At 41.8% G+C, this 16,553-nt stretch overlaps 2 protein-coding genes across 3 annotated transcripts in view; one reads left to right on the top strand and one right to left on the bottom strand.

Annotated features, from left to right (window-relative positions):
- Nucleotides 1–481: 481 nt before the first annotated feature.
- LOC122552234 (synaptonemal complex central element protein 2-like) lies at nt 482–11,259 on the bottom strand. The gene is made up of 4 exons (XM_043694889.1): nt 10,387–11,259; nt 8,006–8,121; nt 4,176–4,395; nt 482–1,213 (listed from the first exon to the last, which is right to left on the bottom strand). The coding sequence occupies exons 2-4, from the start codon at nt 8,113–8,115 to the stop codon at nt 1,019–1,021; spliced, it is 525 nt and encodes a 174-aa protein (XP_043550824.1). The 5' UTR covers nt 8,116–8,121; nt 10,387–11,259; the 3' UTR covers nt 482–1,018.
- LOC122552233 (skin secretory protein xP2-like) overlaps nt 4,303–16,553 on the top strand; it is a 42,316-nt gene continuing 30,065 nt past the window's right edge. For both annotated transcript variants that reach the window (XR_006312330.1, XR_006312331.1), the window contains exon 1: nt 4,303–4,444. The gene's annotated coding sequence lies outside the window, so the exon portion shown is untranslated. The remainder of the gene's footprint in view (nt 4,445–16,553) is intronic.

The raw sequence follows: 16,553 nt of genomic DNA, 5'->3' as shown, positions 1-16,553 counted from the left end.
TAATTTCTGCTTTTGAGAGTTTGAGGGCTAACCATTTCTGGATAACTCTGGTAATGTTGGCAGGAGTTGTTCCCCTGGGAAATAGCTGATTGAGGGCCACCTGATCCCCAGAAGTCATGCTACTCACTGGTGATGCATAAACATCAGGGATATTTCTTTTATTGTGTGCGTTCCAAATTACATTAATCATTACAGCACACTGATTTCTCACCAATAAAAGGGTCATAGCAGCAGCACTTGAGTGTGTGAATGTCCATTAACGAGTCCTTTTTGTCATGCTGAACTATATAACACTGCAAAACACAGATGTTTATTTCTAATACAACCACCTTTAATTTAAACCAAGCTACACACCACAATTTACAATCATTAGCATATATTTTAAAACGAGTAACCTCCCTTACAATTTTCAACTTAACACAGTGCCTGCAGCCTGAGGTGAGTATGGCTGTGTGTGTATTTGTGGTAGCTGTCACCCATTTATGTCCAACTCCTTGACAACATAGTTTAGATTGCAACCAGGCTGAGAGAGAATTGTGGCTTTGAATGTATGTCAGCTATTCCACTGCACACAGTGTTATATCAACAGTGCAACTACCTCCATTTTGTTTTTAAATGTAACAACCTGCAAAGCAGTTCTTAAACAATTTATTTTACAATTGTTAATATAAGAAAATCTGCCAAGCAGAAACTACAGTACAATTTCACACTGAGTGCTAATTAAATAAAGGTAGTAGATTCAGGCAATGGGAGACCTGAGTTTAACTCAAGCGAGTGGATGGGTTTTGAATGGGTTAAAAATTGGGTGGGCCCTGGAGTTTTGCAGAGGTTGTGTTCTAAAGCATAACTTTACTGGATTGCAAAAAAAAACCCATTACTTAATAGAAAGCCAACTGGCCACCAAGAAACCTATAAGCAATTGCATTTTCTACCTACGACACTGAACACTTTTAAAGAAAAGGTAAAGAAAAAATGTGAATAGTTATTCTCTAGAGCCCGTTATGTAGTAAAGTACCACTTATACTTCCGGTTGAGTACACATGTCCTTGTAGACTGTTGCCATGGCAGTGCAGGTCTGTTTAAGTTCGGACTCTAAACATCTGACCCTATCGAGGATGTTCAACAGCTCTTGCAGTGTGTCCTCAATCAATTTGTTCTCACTACTGTAGATTTCAAACAATCCTTCTTCGATCTTCTTCGAGAATTCTGAAACCTTAAGAAATTATAAGTTATATCCTTTCCCTGATTTTCTCCCAGTCAACATTTAAAGCTAAAGCTCTGGTTTTGCTGCAGCCCACATGTATCCCTAACTCATACAGAAACGTAGGAACATTACAAATAGATGGAGGAGTAGGCCATTCGGCCCTTCGAGTTTGCATCACCATTCAATACGATCATGCCTAATCGTGCACATGCAATCTCAGTATCCCATTTCCGCCCTCTTTCCCCCATTCCCCTTCATCCCTTTAGCTGCAAGGGCCACTTCCAGCTCCCTCTTGAATATCTCTCATGAACTGGCCCCAATAGCTTCCTGTGGGAGAGAATTCCACAGGTTCCCAACTCTGAGTGATGACATTCTTCCTCATCTCAGTCTTGAATGGCCTACCCTTATTCTTAGACTGTGACCCCCCCCCCCCCCCCCTTAGTTCTGGACATCTCCCACATCGGGAACACTTTTCCTGTATCTAGCCTATCCAGTCCCATCAGGATTTTCCATGTTTCTACGTGATTCCCCCTCATTCTTCTAAATTCCAGCAAATACAAGCCCAGTCGATCCAGTCTTTCCTTGTGTCAGTCCTGCCATCCCGGGAATCGGTCTGGTGAACCTGCGCTGGACTCCCTCAATAACAAGAATGTCCTTTCTCAGACTAGGAGACCAAAACCGCACACAACACTCAAGGTGTGGCCTCACCGAGGCCCTGCCTAACTGCAGCAAGACATCCCTACTCTGATACTCAAATCCTCTCACTATGAAGGCCAGCATACCATTCCCTTTCCTCAATACCTGTTGCACGTGATGCCAATCTTCAGTGACTGTTCAACCATGACACCCAGGTCTCGTTGCACCTCACCTTTTCCTAAACTGTCACCATTCAGATAATAATCTGCCTTTCTGTTTTTGCCACCAAAGTGGATAACCTCGCATTTATCCATATTATGCAGCATTTGTCAAGTATCTGCCCACTCAGCCAGTCTGTCCAAGTCACCCTGCACCCTCTTACCATCCTCCTCACAGCACACACTGCCACCCAGCTTAGTGTCATCTGCAAACGTGGAGCTACTGCTTTCAATTCCTTTGTCCAAATCGTTAACGTATATTGTGAACAGTTGTGGTCCCAGCACCGAACCTGACGGTGCCCCGTTTGTCACTGCCTGCCACTCTGAAAAGGATCTGTTTATTCCAACTCTGCTTCCTGTCTGCCAACCAGTTCTCTATCCATATCAATACATGACCTCCGATACCATGAGCTTTAATTTTCCTTACTAATCTCTTGTGTTGAACCTTGTTAGAAGGCTTTTTAAAGTCCAGATACACCACATCCACTGATTCACCCATGTGCACTCTACTGGCCACATCCTCAAAAAATTCCAGAAGATTTGTCAAGTATGATTTCCCTACAGTGAATCCATATTGACTGGGATCAATTCTGTCACCGTGTTCCAAATGCTCAGCTATTACATCCTTAAAGATTGACTCCAGCATTTTCCCCACCACCAATGTCAGACTAACTGGCCTTTAGTTCCCCATTTCCTTTATCCCTGCTTTTTTAAAAAGTGGGGTTACATTAGCTACCCTTCAGTCTTTTGGAACTCTCCCAGAGTCTACAGAATGATCACCAATGATTCCACTATTTCTAGGACCATTTCCTTAAGTATTATGGGATGCAGAGCATCAGGCCCTGGGATTTTAATCCCATCAATTTCTCCAATACCATTTCCTGACTAATAAGGATTTCCTTCAGTTCTTCCTTCATGCATTGCACTCTGTCCCCTAGCATTTCCAGAAGGTCATTTGTGACCTCCTTAGTGAACACCGATCCAAAGTTTTGTTCAACTGTTCTGCCATCTTTTTGTTGTCCATTATGAATTTACCTGATTCTAACTGCAAGAGACCAATATTTGTCTTCACCAGTCTTTTTCTCTTCACATATCTATAGAAGCTTTTGCAGTCAGCTTTTATGTTTCACAAGCTTAATTTCATATTCTATTTTCCCTTTCTGAATTAAACCCTTTGTCCCCTTCAGCTGAATTTTAAATTTCTCCCAGTCCTCGGGTATGCCTCCTCTTTGACTTTAAAACTATTCCTGATTTCCCTTGTTAGCTATGGAAGACCCCCTACCTTGTTTCATTCTTACACCAGACAGGGACGTACAATTGTTGAAGTTCATCCATGTGTCCTTTAAATGTCTGCCATTGCCTATCCACCGTCAAACCGTTAAGTATCCTTGGCCAGCTTATCCTCGCCAATGCACGCCAATATGGCAATCTTCATGTGCAAGTCTGGACAGTGAGTGAGTGGATGTCATGATGACTAATGCCAGTCCAGTTTTCAGCAACAATTCTTATGAGCCCCCCAAGAAGGGAAACAGCCCCAGCCTGTTCAGCCTCTCCCTATATCTCTAACCTGGCAACATTGTTTCAGAAGCCTTTCAATTTCATATCTTTCCTATAGCAGGGAGACTAGAATTGAATGCAGTGTTGATACAATCCTTGAAATCCAAAGCAAGTTCTCCTTTATTTGGTGCACACAGTTTAATTTGCTGCCTTTGTAATTCCAAAACCTTTCTCCCTGATTCTTATGAAGAGCTTGCAGGTGATCTGGGGTAGACACGGCTGATTATTCCCCTGCCTCAGCTAGGAACATCGAGGCCAATTGCAGCGACTAAGATTAGCAACTTAGCATCAACCTGGAATTCAACAACTCCTAACCACAGTCCCATAGCTAGGTAAATGATCTTGCATGGAGCTTCCTTCATTCACACTACATCCTTTGCTGTACACGATACACACAAGAAACAGTTGATGAGTCATCTAGGCTGTTCTTCACAGGAGCTACAGAATTTCATAAAGAGCAAAGGGCTGTGAAATTGCCTCATTTCAAACACACAGCACTCTTCACATAAAACGAGTCCTTGCATAAATTACAGCTCTTGGCTTCAGAAAAGTACAAATACCTTCAAAATAAGAGTGTCTTTAAAGCTGCTCATCAACTTGTGGTCCTTTATCCTACTTTTGTTTATTTCGTTAACCAGCTGTTTTGTTCGCTCACACAGGGCGTCGATGCTTGAATCTGATGCCACAAAACAGTTTGGGGGCTTGTGACTGAAATCAATCGTGGAATCCTCAAAATCTGAGTTTGCTGTTCTTTCATCAACTAAACTACAGGATTCTGCTCTGTTACAGGAGAAAAAATACAACAACAATAAAATAAAATCATAAGCTGGTGAGTATGATATCTATAGATAAAGTGTTATTAAAATAAATGTAAGTATTGCATAGCTATGTTATGGCTGGACCATCTATCCCTTTTAGAGAAAGGAATGAGCTATCAGAATTGTATAAGGGTACATCTGGGGAGTAATTTTTAGATATTGTTCCCAAAGATGTTTTCAAGTAAGCCTGCAAGCTCTCCATAAGAATCAGGGAGAAAGGTTTCGGAATTACAAAGGCAGTAAATTAAACTGTGTACACCAAATAAAGGAGAACTTGCTTTGGACTTCAAGGATTGAATCAACTCTGCATTAAATTCTAGTTTCCCTGCTATCGGAACGATGCTGTGAATTGAAAGGACGTTGCTGGGGTTAGAAATACAGGGAGAGACTGAACAGGCCAGGACTGTTTTCCCTGGAGCATCAAAGGCTGAGGGGTGACATTATAGAGGTTTATAAAATCATAAGGGGCATGGATAGGGTAAATAGTCAAGGGGAGTCCAAAACTAGATGGAATAAGGTGAGAGGGGATTGATTTAAAAGGGACCTAAGGGGCAACGTTTTCATGCAGAGGGTGGTGTGTGTATGGAATGAGCTGCCAGAGGAAGGCGAGGAGGCGGATACAATTACAACATTTAAAAGACATCTGGATGGGTATATGAACAGGAAGGATTTAGAGGAATATGGGCCAAATACTGGCAAATGGGACAAGATTAATTTAGGATATCTGGTCGACATAGATAAGTTGGACTGAAGGGTCTGTTTCCATGCTGTATATCTCTATGACTCTATCAGGTAAACACAAAGTCCAACTAGCTTGATATGGTAACCAAGAATATTCAATCAATGTGTTACTATCAGAGGATGCAAACATTAGCGGTCAAGTACCACGGACAGAGGGGAAGATTATGGAAATTCAACCCAATGTGACTGTTCCATTATTAAGCATCTTCTATTCATGTCAATTCTCCACATAAACCCAGTGTAAAAGGCAGTGTTTCATAAATTATTGTGTTGCCAAGCTCAGGCTAATACACTGCATGCACAATCTGGCATGTGGAACTGCAAAAGATCATCATTGCTAACAATCTTAAATAGATTCTCAGAGTCACTCTGTTTCCCAAGCTAGAATATGTTTCCTGGTAAGAAGACCTTTCCGAGATGATTGAAACTTGATTGTTCCCAGCTAAATGCGAGTCTGAATCATACATCAAGATTGCAGGTTATTATAGTGTGTGATTTAGCACAAGCCACTTGCTGACAGCAAGCCAGCAACTTTAAGCCTTCAGGATTAGAGAGGAAGAAATTTCCCCTGCTGGAATTGTGGCTTGGGTTGTGGAAATACAGCTCACATTTAATTTGCATATAGGCCATTCAGCCCAATGGGTGCATGCTAGTTTTTATGCTCCATATTAGCCTTTTCCAACTCTTTTTCTATCTACATTTCTAATTTCCCTTCTCCTTCATGAACTTGTCTAACTTCATCTCAAATACAAGGTTATCACCTCCATTCATCAGGATATATTCTTGTCAGCCATTGTGGACCTGATGGGCAGAATGGCTTCCTTCCATGTCAGATATTTCTAATTCTCTTTAGTGGTGAGCTATGAAATTTTGAACGAACTGGAGGATTGGAGCAAGGACAGCAGTTCGACTAGTGTTAAAAAGTGCTATCAAGATGTGATGGAGACATGGATTAGGGTTTCAACACAAAGAGGGAACATATAGACAGAATGGAGCAAAGGTTGAAGAGGTGGGAGAAAGCCAAATTTGGGATTGAGTAGGACAGGCATCCTCTGGGAAGGAGACAGTTTTTTTCATTAATAAAAATAATTGTTCATGACGAGTTTGAAGTTACGTAGTTGCATGATGGTGAGGTGTACATTAACTGAAAGCATTTCACAAGTATCTTGATTAGGGATAGTCAGCACGGTTTTGTGAAGGGTAGGTGGTGCCTCACAAACCTTATTGAGTTCTTTGAGAAGGTGACCAAACAGGTAGATGAGAGTAAACCGGTTGATGTAGTGTATATGGATTTCAGCAAGGTGTTTGATAAGTAAATTGAGGGGTGATAGATAGAAGACAGATGTCGGAGGTAGTTTCTTTACTCAGAGAGTAGTAAGGGTATGGAATGCTTTGCCTGCAACGGTAGTAGATTCGCCAACTTTAAGTACATTTAAGTTGTCATTGGACAAGCATATGGACATACATGAAATAGTGTAGGTTAGATGGGCTTCAGATTGATTTGACAGGTCGGCGCAACATCGAGGGCTGAAGGGCCTGTACTGTGCTGTAATGTTCTATGTTAATGTACTGAGTCAATTAACTAAGGATTTACACATATTCCCTGGAACACTGTGTTCTCTATTATCAGCCAACAGAAAAATCAGCAGTTTCTACTCTAAAAGTACAATTTCAAAAATAATTAATTTGTGCATTTAACATTGAAGAACAGCTGTAAGACGTTACGTATACATTTTACTTTAACTTATGGCTTTTTAGCATTGCATCAGACTTATGTTTAGATTATTTTGAATCAATACGAGTGAACCTCCTGTGGCTTCATGCAAAGCAAGTCAAGCAAAAGAAATCACTAAGTGTGTTTGTGAGACAGTAGATAGACATGCAAAAATTGCAGGAGGATATGCTGAAATGTCAGTTCTGTCCTAAACAACCACTGCCAACATTTTCAGTTTCTGTTTCAAATTTTACTTCTGTCCTGCTCTCAGCTGAAGTCCATGAGTCAAAGTCCAGCAGATAAAGCATTCTGGGTCTAACAGCTCAAATCAGAATTAGCTAGCTAGTCCCAATAAGCACTAGAGAATGGTGAAGCCCAAATAAGGAGAATGTGTGACATATGTTAAAAAATGCTAAGAGTTTACAGATTTAAGCAATAGCTGTACTCAAAGTTTGAACTTTGCCAATGTAACACCAGTGTACAATATGACAGCAGGACTTGTATCTGGCGTGTATCATTTTCTCACACCTTTCTCATTACACCTTTTAATAAAGCCTGATCAGTTCTTACAAGTAAGTACTCCTCCTGTAAGATTTCATACCAAAACATAACTGCTTTTTTATGTTAAATATCAGATAATTACCAGGTATTTAATGCTCGGTAAATACTCCATCTTTACTAAATTTTCATTCCCAATCCTCATCTTAAAAAGCTCCACAAAAACTGGAATTAAGAAATAATTTACCTCTGCAAATTCACTGCCTCTGTGCTGCCATCTAAAGTATATATTTTTTATAGCTGTAAATGTTTTAACTTGGAGCTCAATAAGCAATTTGTCAATCTCAGATTGATTGTCTGAGCTAAATGTTAAAATGCCCCTCTGTCACTCATAGCTACACAGAACAGTGTGCATTCCTATACACGGGCATGCCTTTGTGTAAACAGCAGGAAGTCCATCAGATTCTCCCAGTTGTAACTCAAGCAGAAAATGTAGACAATGTGGCCCACAAAGCATCAAGACAACTACAAAAAGCAAATGTTCCAGCACCTTTGGAACAACAACATTGTAGATCAGTTTGTTTGTTCTCCCGCTTAAGACAGAATAGCAACACCTCACCTTAAATCCGCCTCTGTGTAGAGATTCTTCCTGATGCCACTAGTTAGCAGTGTGTTTTCACTGACATTCCCCATCTTTTGCTCAGCGCTATCATAATCCTTGTCAGCCATCCTGATCTACAACAATAAGCAGAGTTTTAAGAGCTTGCATCATATTTAAAACTAGTCTGTATTGATTGCATATGTTTTTCATTGAATTTTCTGCTCTCTTGCAAGCTGCAGATCCTTGGGGGTTCATAATCACCATTTGATGCTTTGCCCAAATCATATATTTCCAAACTTCAGTTCTGATGAAATGTCAATTCATCTAAAATGATAACTTAATTCCTCTGTCCTAAACAACACTTTCCAGCATTTTCTGTTTCTGTCGCAAATTTTCAGCATCCATAGAATTTTACTTTTGGCCTTCAGCTGGACTGATTAGGGATGGTCAACATGGCTTTGTGCATGGGAAATCATGTCTCACAAACTTGATTGAGTTATTTGAAGAAGTAACAAAGAGGATTGATGAGGGCAGAGCAGGAGATGTGACCTATATGGACTTCAGTAAGGCGTTCGACAAGGTTCTCCGTGGGAAACTGATTAGCAAGGTTAGATCTCACAGAATACAGGGAGAACTAGTCATTTAGATACAAAGCTGACTCAAAGGTGGAAGACAGATGGTGATGGGGGAGGGTTGTTTTTCAGACTGGAAGCCTGTGACCAGTGGAGTGCCACAAGGATTGGTGCTGGGTCCTCTACTTTTTGTCATTTACATAAGGTCCTAGGGAGTATTGCTGAATAAAGAGACCTTGGAGTGCAAGTTCATGTCTCCCTGAAAGTGGAGTCGCAGGTAGATAGGATAGTGAAGAAGGCGTTTGGTATGCTTCCTTTTATTGGTCAGAGTATTGTGTACAGGAGTTGGGAGGTCATGTTGCAGTTGTACAGGACATTGGTTAGGCCACAGTTGGAATATTGCGTGCAATTCTGGTCTACTTGTCTGGACCTTGTCTATTTCCCCTATCCATGCCCCTCATGATTTTATAAACCTCTATAATGTCACCTCTCAGCCTCTGACGCTCCAGGGAAAATAGCCCCAGCCTATTCAACCTCTCCCTAAAGCTCAAACCCTCCAACGTTGGCAACATCCTTGTAAATCTTTTCTGAACCCTCTCAAGTTTCATAACATCCTTTCTACAGGAAGGAGACAAGAATTGCACGTAAATTCCAAAAGTGGCCTAATCAACATTGTGTACAGCTACAACATGACATCCTAACTCCTGTACTCAATGGTCTGACCAATAAAGAAAAGTATACCAAATGCCTTCTGCACCATCCTATCTACCTGTAACTCCACTTTCCAGGAACAATGAACCTGAACTCCAAGATCTCTGTTCAGCAATACTCCTCAGGACCTTACCATTTTGTGTTGTATAATTCTTTGGAACAGCAAGAAAAAACACTCAATTTTCAATTGTTTGCTTTGTAGCTTGGTTGGGGGCAGTGCAAATGTTAAACTAAACAATGCCTCTGCAATAAATTCAATATGCTCTGTGTTCCTAATTCAGGAATGAAATTAAACATCTCTACACACAGAGTTGTAGCAATTTGGAAACTCTCTTCCATAAGCAGCAGTTGATACTAGCTGTGAGATTGCTAAGACATTGTTTAACAAAACAAGTTAAGGAATAGGGGACATCAAAGGCCCACATGTGGAATTATGTCACAGATCAGCTATTTTATCACTGGATGGGCTATATCATCATTTCCTGTTTTCTTGGGTTTCAAGAATAATATTGTTTGATCAGCCAGCCTGGCTCTCAGTGAAACAAAAGTGAGGACTGCAGATGCTGGAGATCAGAGTCTAGATTAGAGTGGTGCTGGAAAAGCACGGAAAAGCACAGCAGGTCAGGCAGCATCCAAGGAGCAGGAAAATCGACATTTCAGGCAAAAGCCCATCAGGAATGAATCCTTTTGGCTCTCAGTGAGACCTGCAGTGGTGGAAATATCACGATGTGCTGGATTTTCTTGCTAGTCAGCTCCGGGTTACTTTGTCAGCCAGCTCCCTAGCTTGTAGACGTGACGTGAAGCAACCCACCTTCACTCTTCAGTCTCGAGGTGTTAACACTGAGTTTACCCTTGAAATTGCCTCTCGCCACTGGAGGAGACAAAGTGAGGGATATGCATATTCCTGCCTGAAATAGTCTAGTGATGTGCACTGGCTGGTATGAGCCATGCAAAACACAGCAATACATTCTGCATTCACCCACTCTGCACCATGTGCCTTAATATTTAAGAAAAACTTGAGTTGGGCACAATTTTGAGAAAACAAAATCATTAAATGCATTTAACTCCTGTTAATTGTCATTGCCCGACAGTAAACTACATATACCACGGCCTTACCTTTTATTTAAAATGATATAATGTGAGTACATATAAGTATGAAGGTTTATTGAGGCTACCTACCTCTTCCCTCTAGCTTCCCAGGCCCGTTCCTAAGGGCCGCAACCCCCTAGCGACACGCCCCGCCCCTCACGTGACCCACGCCCTGCTCCACCCTTCTGTGGCGTCAGATGATTACATCATCGTGACCCCATTCACAAACTGGAGCCGTTCCCGCGCTCTCTCGATGCCCTCCACGTGGTCAGAGCCCGCGTGTGTATGATGCTAAGTGCTCTGTGGTACTAAGTGGAAATAGAGAATCAGGACTAATTAATATGTTTTCACTCTACCCACCTTGCAAACAAAATAGGGATGTGCTCTTGACATTATTTTTAGATATTTTCTCATCAGCCTGTTCAGAAATTTTATGACTCACCTCTGGACTAGGTGGGACTTGAACCCAGGCCTGCTGACTCACAGGTAACAGTGCTTTTGTTGTGTCTTTTGAGACCACAACAACTCCCAAAGTGCTTTGCAGATGCTGAATAATACTTTTGTTCATAAATAAAATGTCAACACCTCTAGAAACCCAACCTGTGTTACCCTACTGGCTAGTGGGTTTGCTGGCAGGCAAAGTAACTGGAGTAGCAAAACAATCCTGCATATCTTGATATTTTCGCTGCTGCAGGTCGGTCTCGCTAAGAGAAACAGTCTGGCTGATCATCAACAATAATAATGCATCCAGTGATATCATGGCAGATCTGTGACCTAGCACCACAAATTATATACAAAACAAAGAATTCTGAATGCTGGAGGTCTGAAACAAACAAAACAGAAATTGCAGGTGAAGCTCAGTGGGTCTGGCAGCATCTATGGAGAGAGGAGTAAAGTTAACGTCTTGAGTCCAGTGACCTTTGTTCATTACTGTTCCAATGCAGTAGTGAGTTTGCACAGATCAAGCTGCCTTTAATGGAAATGCGATCGTGAGCAGATAGATTTTCCTGATGTTGGTCGAGGGATGAATACTGATCAGAATAATTGTCCATCTACTTCTAAATTTTGTAGGAATCTTACATGTACTAAAAAGACAGAAATCTCCTTAGTTTAATATCTCACACTGATTTAAAAATATTAATAATGGATATTTTTCATATTTCACTTTCGGGGAGATATATATTTACTTGTCTATGTATCCATCTATGGTTTCATGATCCCCCACCTGGAGTATCATGTGCAGCTTTGGTCTCTTTATCTCAGGAAAGATATGATTGCCATAGAGAGACCTCACTGAAGGTTAACCAGTCTTGGTTCCCAGGATGGTGAGACTATCCGATGAAAAAAGATATTGGGCACACTGGGTCGATATTCTCCAGAGATTTGAAGAATGAAAAGTGATTGCATTTGAGAGTTACAAAATACTTAGAGTGACAGACAGGGTAAGAGGGTTCCCCTGGTTGGGAAGACTAGAACCAGGGGGTACAATTTAATAATAAGATGGATGCCATTTAAATCCACAATGAGGAGTCAGTTTTTATCTCAGAGGATTTAGAATCTTTCAAATTCTCAATCCTGAGGGCTGTTTAAACTCAGTCTTTAAGTATGTTTAAGGTACCAATTGATAGATTTCTGATGTCCAATGGCACACATAGTTAAAGGGATAGGATGGGTGAAAGGCATAGCTGTGTTTAATTAGCCACAGTCGTATTGAACTGTGGACAGACTCCAGATGGGCCAATGGGCTGAGAAGTGGCAGATGGAGTTTAATTCAGATAAATGCAAGGTGCTGCATTTTGGGAAAGCAAATCTTAGCAGGACTTATACACTTAATGGTAAGGGCCTAGGGAGTGTTGCTGAACAAAGAGACCTTGGAGTGCAGGTTCATAGCTCCTTGAAAGTGGAGTCGCAGGTAGATAAAATAGTGAAGGCAGCGTTTGGTATGCTTTCCTTTATTGGTCAGAGTATTGAGTACAGGAGTTGGGAGGTCATGTTGCAGCTGTACAGGACATTGGTTAGGTCACTTTTGGAATATTGTGTGCAATTCTGGTCTATCGGAAAGATGTTGTGAAACTTGAAAGAGTTCAGAAAAGATTTACAAGGATGTGCCAGGGTTGGAGGATCTGAGCTACAGGGAGAGGCTGAACAGGCTGGGGCTGTTTTCCCTGGAGCGTTAGAGGCTGAGGGGTGACCTTATAGAGGTTTACAAAATTATGAGGGGCATGGATAGGATAAACAGACAAAGTCTTTTCCCTGGGGTCGGGGAGTCCAGAACTAGAGGGTATAAGTTTAGGGTGAGAGGGGAAAGATATAAAAGAGACCTAAGGGGCAACTTTTTCACGCAGAGGGTGGTTCATGTATGGAAATAGCTGCCAGAGGATGTGGTGGAGGCTGGTACAATTGCAACATTTAAGACGCATTTGGATGGGTATATGAATAGGAAGGGTTTGGAGGGATATAGGCTGGGTGTTGGCAGTTGGGACTAGATTAGGTTGGGATATCTGGTCGGTATGGATGGGTTGGACCGAGGGGTCTGTTTCCATGCTGTACATCTCTATGACTCTATGACTCAATGGGCTGTATGGCTTTACTCCTGTTCCTACTCTCTGAAATAGCCTAGCAAATGTAAAATGTATACTAGCCCTGTAGGACTACCATCACCTGAACTACAGCTCAGCACCACCACCTCAAGGGGAATAAATGCTAATCTTATCCCCTGACTGAATGATTAAGTCAAAAACTGCAACAATTGCACTGGGTTTTGACTAATAAGTCCACCCGTGACCATTTATGTTAGGAAATTTTTCAACAGTAAAGGCGGCTAACATCAACACTGATGGAAATAGACTCACCTGTTGAAAAAATGGCATTACTGCAGATTGACCATCTCCACAATACATTCGCATGTGGCTCTGTCAATAGATATTAAATTTCATTTGAATGTTTACACTTCACATTTTAAAGAGCTGCTAATGAGCTTCACTTCAGAGTAACAGTTTCCCTCCCTTCATTACAATAAGGTCACATTTTCATCCTTCCAGCATGAAATGAGTCCCGGAAATATAAGGTGAATGATTCTCTTTTTGTTTTTCCTCTCTCCCAATCAATAATCTGTGAAGATCTTCTGTCACACTGCTAGATGGAAGTTTCCAGAACAATTCTGCTTGTGTGGATATGCTGGGTTCTGTAAATCACTGCAACCACAGCATTGAGCCACTTAGGGGGGTGAGATATTTGACAATATGGGCAACAATGGCAGTGAGCTGAGATACATATTGAGCTGAGAATTCTTGTATCCTTGACAGAATTTAAAAGTTGTTAAATATCATCCTTTTAATGTTGTTAAATATCACTGGCACGGTGGTTCAGTGGTTAGCACTGCTGCCTCAGGGTGCCAGGTTCGATTCCAACCTCGGGTGACTCTCTGTCAGGAGTATGCACATTCTCCCTGTGTCTGGGTGGGTTTCCTCTGGGTGCTCTGGTTTTCTCCCACAGTCCAAAGATGTGCAAGACAGGTAAATTGGCCATGCTAATTTGCCCATAGTGTTAGGTGCATAAGTCAGAGGGAAATGGGTCTTAGTGGGTTACTCTTCGGAGGGTCGGTGTGGACCAGTTGGGCCAAAGGGCCTGTTTCCACACTGTAGGGAATCTAATCTAATAAAAGAAATACAAGGTGTGGTTTCCCTCAATCCTGAAGATGATGAAAAATATGCATTTATCATTGAATCATACAGTACAGAAAGGCCGTTCGGTCCATCAAGTCTACACTGACAAAAACTATTCTAAATCTACACTAGTCCCACTTTCCAACACTAGGCCCATAACGTTGAATGTTATGACTTTCTAGTGCTCATCCATGTGATGTACTGTAGCATCTCTAACATCCTTTGCACTTTCCAGAGGCTTTCACAGCCAACAAGGTATATATTTATAGTCCTTGTTATATGAATCACGGCAATCAATTTGAGCAAAGTAAACTCCCACAAACAGAAACATGATAAAGGTCAGAGAAAGGAATAGATTTTGACCAGGACACTGGAGATATGAACAAAATGCACTGAGGAGAGTTAGTACTTTACAGATTAAACAATCATGGAATCTTACAGTATCAAAGAAGCCCATTCAGCCCATGTCCTATCTCTATGAAAGCACCTATGCAAGTTTAAAAGATTGCAAAAATTAGTTAATTTGGAAGTCTGAAAAGGTATGGGTTTTAGTTCTTTAGAGGCTACTGAAAGCTTACTTTATTAAATACAAAGATTTGGAGATCACCTGTCTTGACCTGTTCGACATGTTTACTGGAAGTCACATGTCTGAGTTTATGGCTGTCAGGAGTTGTTGTTTAGATATTGTTTAGAGTTCAATGAGCATGTAGCCTGGTGAGAGATCTTACCCAACTCATCCTCTTCTGCCTGTTCTGAAACATTCCTGAGAATGCAGTGCGAGAGTTGAGAGAATTAATAAGGCTACAGTGAGTTAGTGTATATGAATTCTACAGGCAATTAATGCAGCAGTCATTGGCTTATAAGCACATAATATAATGCAGTTTTATTCTGCCTGTCTTTCATACCCAAGCCCTTCCCCAGCTTTAAAGGTGCTGACTTGTGACTATGTTTGGTTCATGTGACCATCGGTCATCTTCCCTGGCTGTTCACAAAGGCATGAATGAGATAATATTTACTTTAGCGAATGACAGTGCTTTGGGAGAGCCACCTCCAAAAATCCGAAACAAAAGCAGAAAATGGTGTACGTGCTCACAGGAAGTCACATAACCCGTTGTAACCTGTAATCTTTGTGAGTTAGTGTCTGTGTGAATTCTCTAAAGGATTAAGACCAACTGAAAGGAATCAGTGTTATTGCCTCTTAGCTTCAACCCAAAAGCATTAGGATGCAGAAAGAGGCCATTTGGCCCATCATGCCTGCACCAGCCATTATATATGAGGGTCATTACCTGGTACCAATCTCCTGTTTCTTCCCCCATAGCCTTGCACATTCCTTTCATCCAAATAATCTTCCAGGGCCCATCTTGAATGTTTCAGTTGAACCTGCCTCCACATTTCCAGGCAGTGCATTGCAGATCCTAACTACCCACTGTGTGACTGCTCCTGACTCCACATGATGCACATTACTTTACCCCCTTTGGCCCACACCCTCAACCCAAACCATTTATTGCTGTGCATCATGTTGTTCGGGACTCTGACTAGATGGACCAGAATGGACGTGAGTTTACAATGACACCTTGGGAGGGTGGGCATGAGCAACTGGCTTTTGCCAGAGCTTCACAAATCAGAGATTTACAGATTTGTAGCAAGTCAGGGGGAGAGGAAGAACAAGGAATCCAATGCAAGATAAAGGGCAAGAGATTAAAAATACTGAAAAGTAACGATGGTGCCCTGGAATGAGTGGATTGCCTTAAGAGTAAAAGCTAGGTCTGTATCCTCTGATGTTTAGAACAGTCAGAGGTGACTTGATTTAACCATAAAAGATCCTGAGGGTCCTTGACCAGGTGGACGCGGAAAAGATGTTTCCTCTTGTGGGAGAGTCTAGAATTAAGGGAAGCACACTAGCTTTCGGAGCGACGCTCCTTCATCAGGTGATTGTGGATCGTTTTCGGAGCGACGCTCCTTCATCAGGTGATTGTGGATCGTAACACAGAATTTATAGCAAAAATTTGCAGTGTGATGTAACTGAAATTATACATTGAAGAATTGATTGTCTGTTAAGCCTTTCATCTGTTAGAAACATATTAAAACAGCCATTCCCTATGGACAAGCCCTACGCATACACCGGATCTGCTCAGATGAGGAGGAACGTGACGGACACCTGGAAGTACTCAGGGATGCCCTCACAAGAACGGGTTACAATGTTCAACTCATCGACCGCCAGTTCTGACATGCCACAGCAAGGAACCGTAATGACCTCCTCTGGAGACAGACATGGGCTGCAATTGACAGGGTACCCTTCGTTGTTCAGTACTTCCCAGGGGCTGAAAACGCACGCCATGTTCTTCGCGACCTGCAACACATTATCAATGGAGATGAGCACCTCACCAAGACCTTCCCCACACCTCCACTACTCGCCTTTAAACAACCCCCAAACCTCAAACAGATCATTGTTCATAATAAGCTGCCCGGCTCTCAGGACAACTCCATACAACCCTGTCACGGTGGACGCTGCAAAATGTGTCAGATTGT

This window comes from Chiloscyllium plagiosum, chromosome 8, assembly GCF_004010195.1.
Source record: "Chiloscyllium plagiosum isolate BGI_BamShark_2017 chromosome 8, ASM401019v2, whole genome shotgun sequence".
Taxonomy (NCBI): domain Eukaryota; kingdom Metazoa; phylum Chordata; class Chondrichthyes; order Orectolobiformes; family Hemiscylliidae; genus Chiloscyllium; species Chiloscyllium plagiosum.
Note: the sequence above shows the minus strand (reverse complement) of the source record. Positions and strands in the feature narration are given on the sequence as shown.

Coding starts and splice junctions, on each gene's coding strand:
- LOC122552234 (XM_043694889.1), bottom strand. CDS start 8,115: ATGGCTGACAAGGATTATGATAGCGCTGAGCAAAAGATGGGGAATGTC. Junction 4,396..8,005: donor TACACAGAGGCGGATTTAAG/GTGAGGTGTTGC, acceptor CTCCTGTAACAG/AGCAGAATCCTGTAGTTTAG. Junction 1,214..4,175: donor AAGACACTCTTATTTTGAAG/GTATTTGTACTT, acceptor TAATTTCTTAAG/GTTTCAGAATTCTCGAAGAA.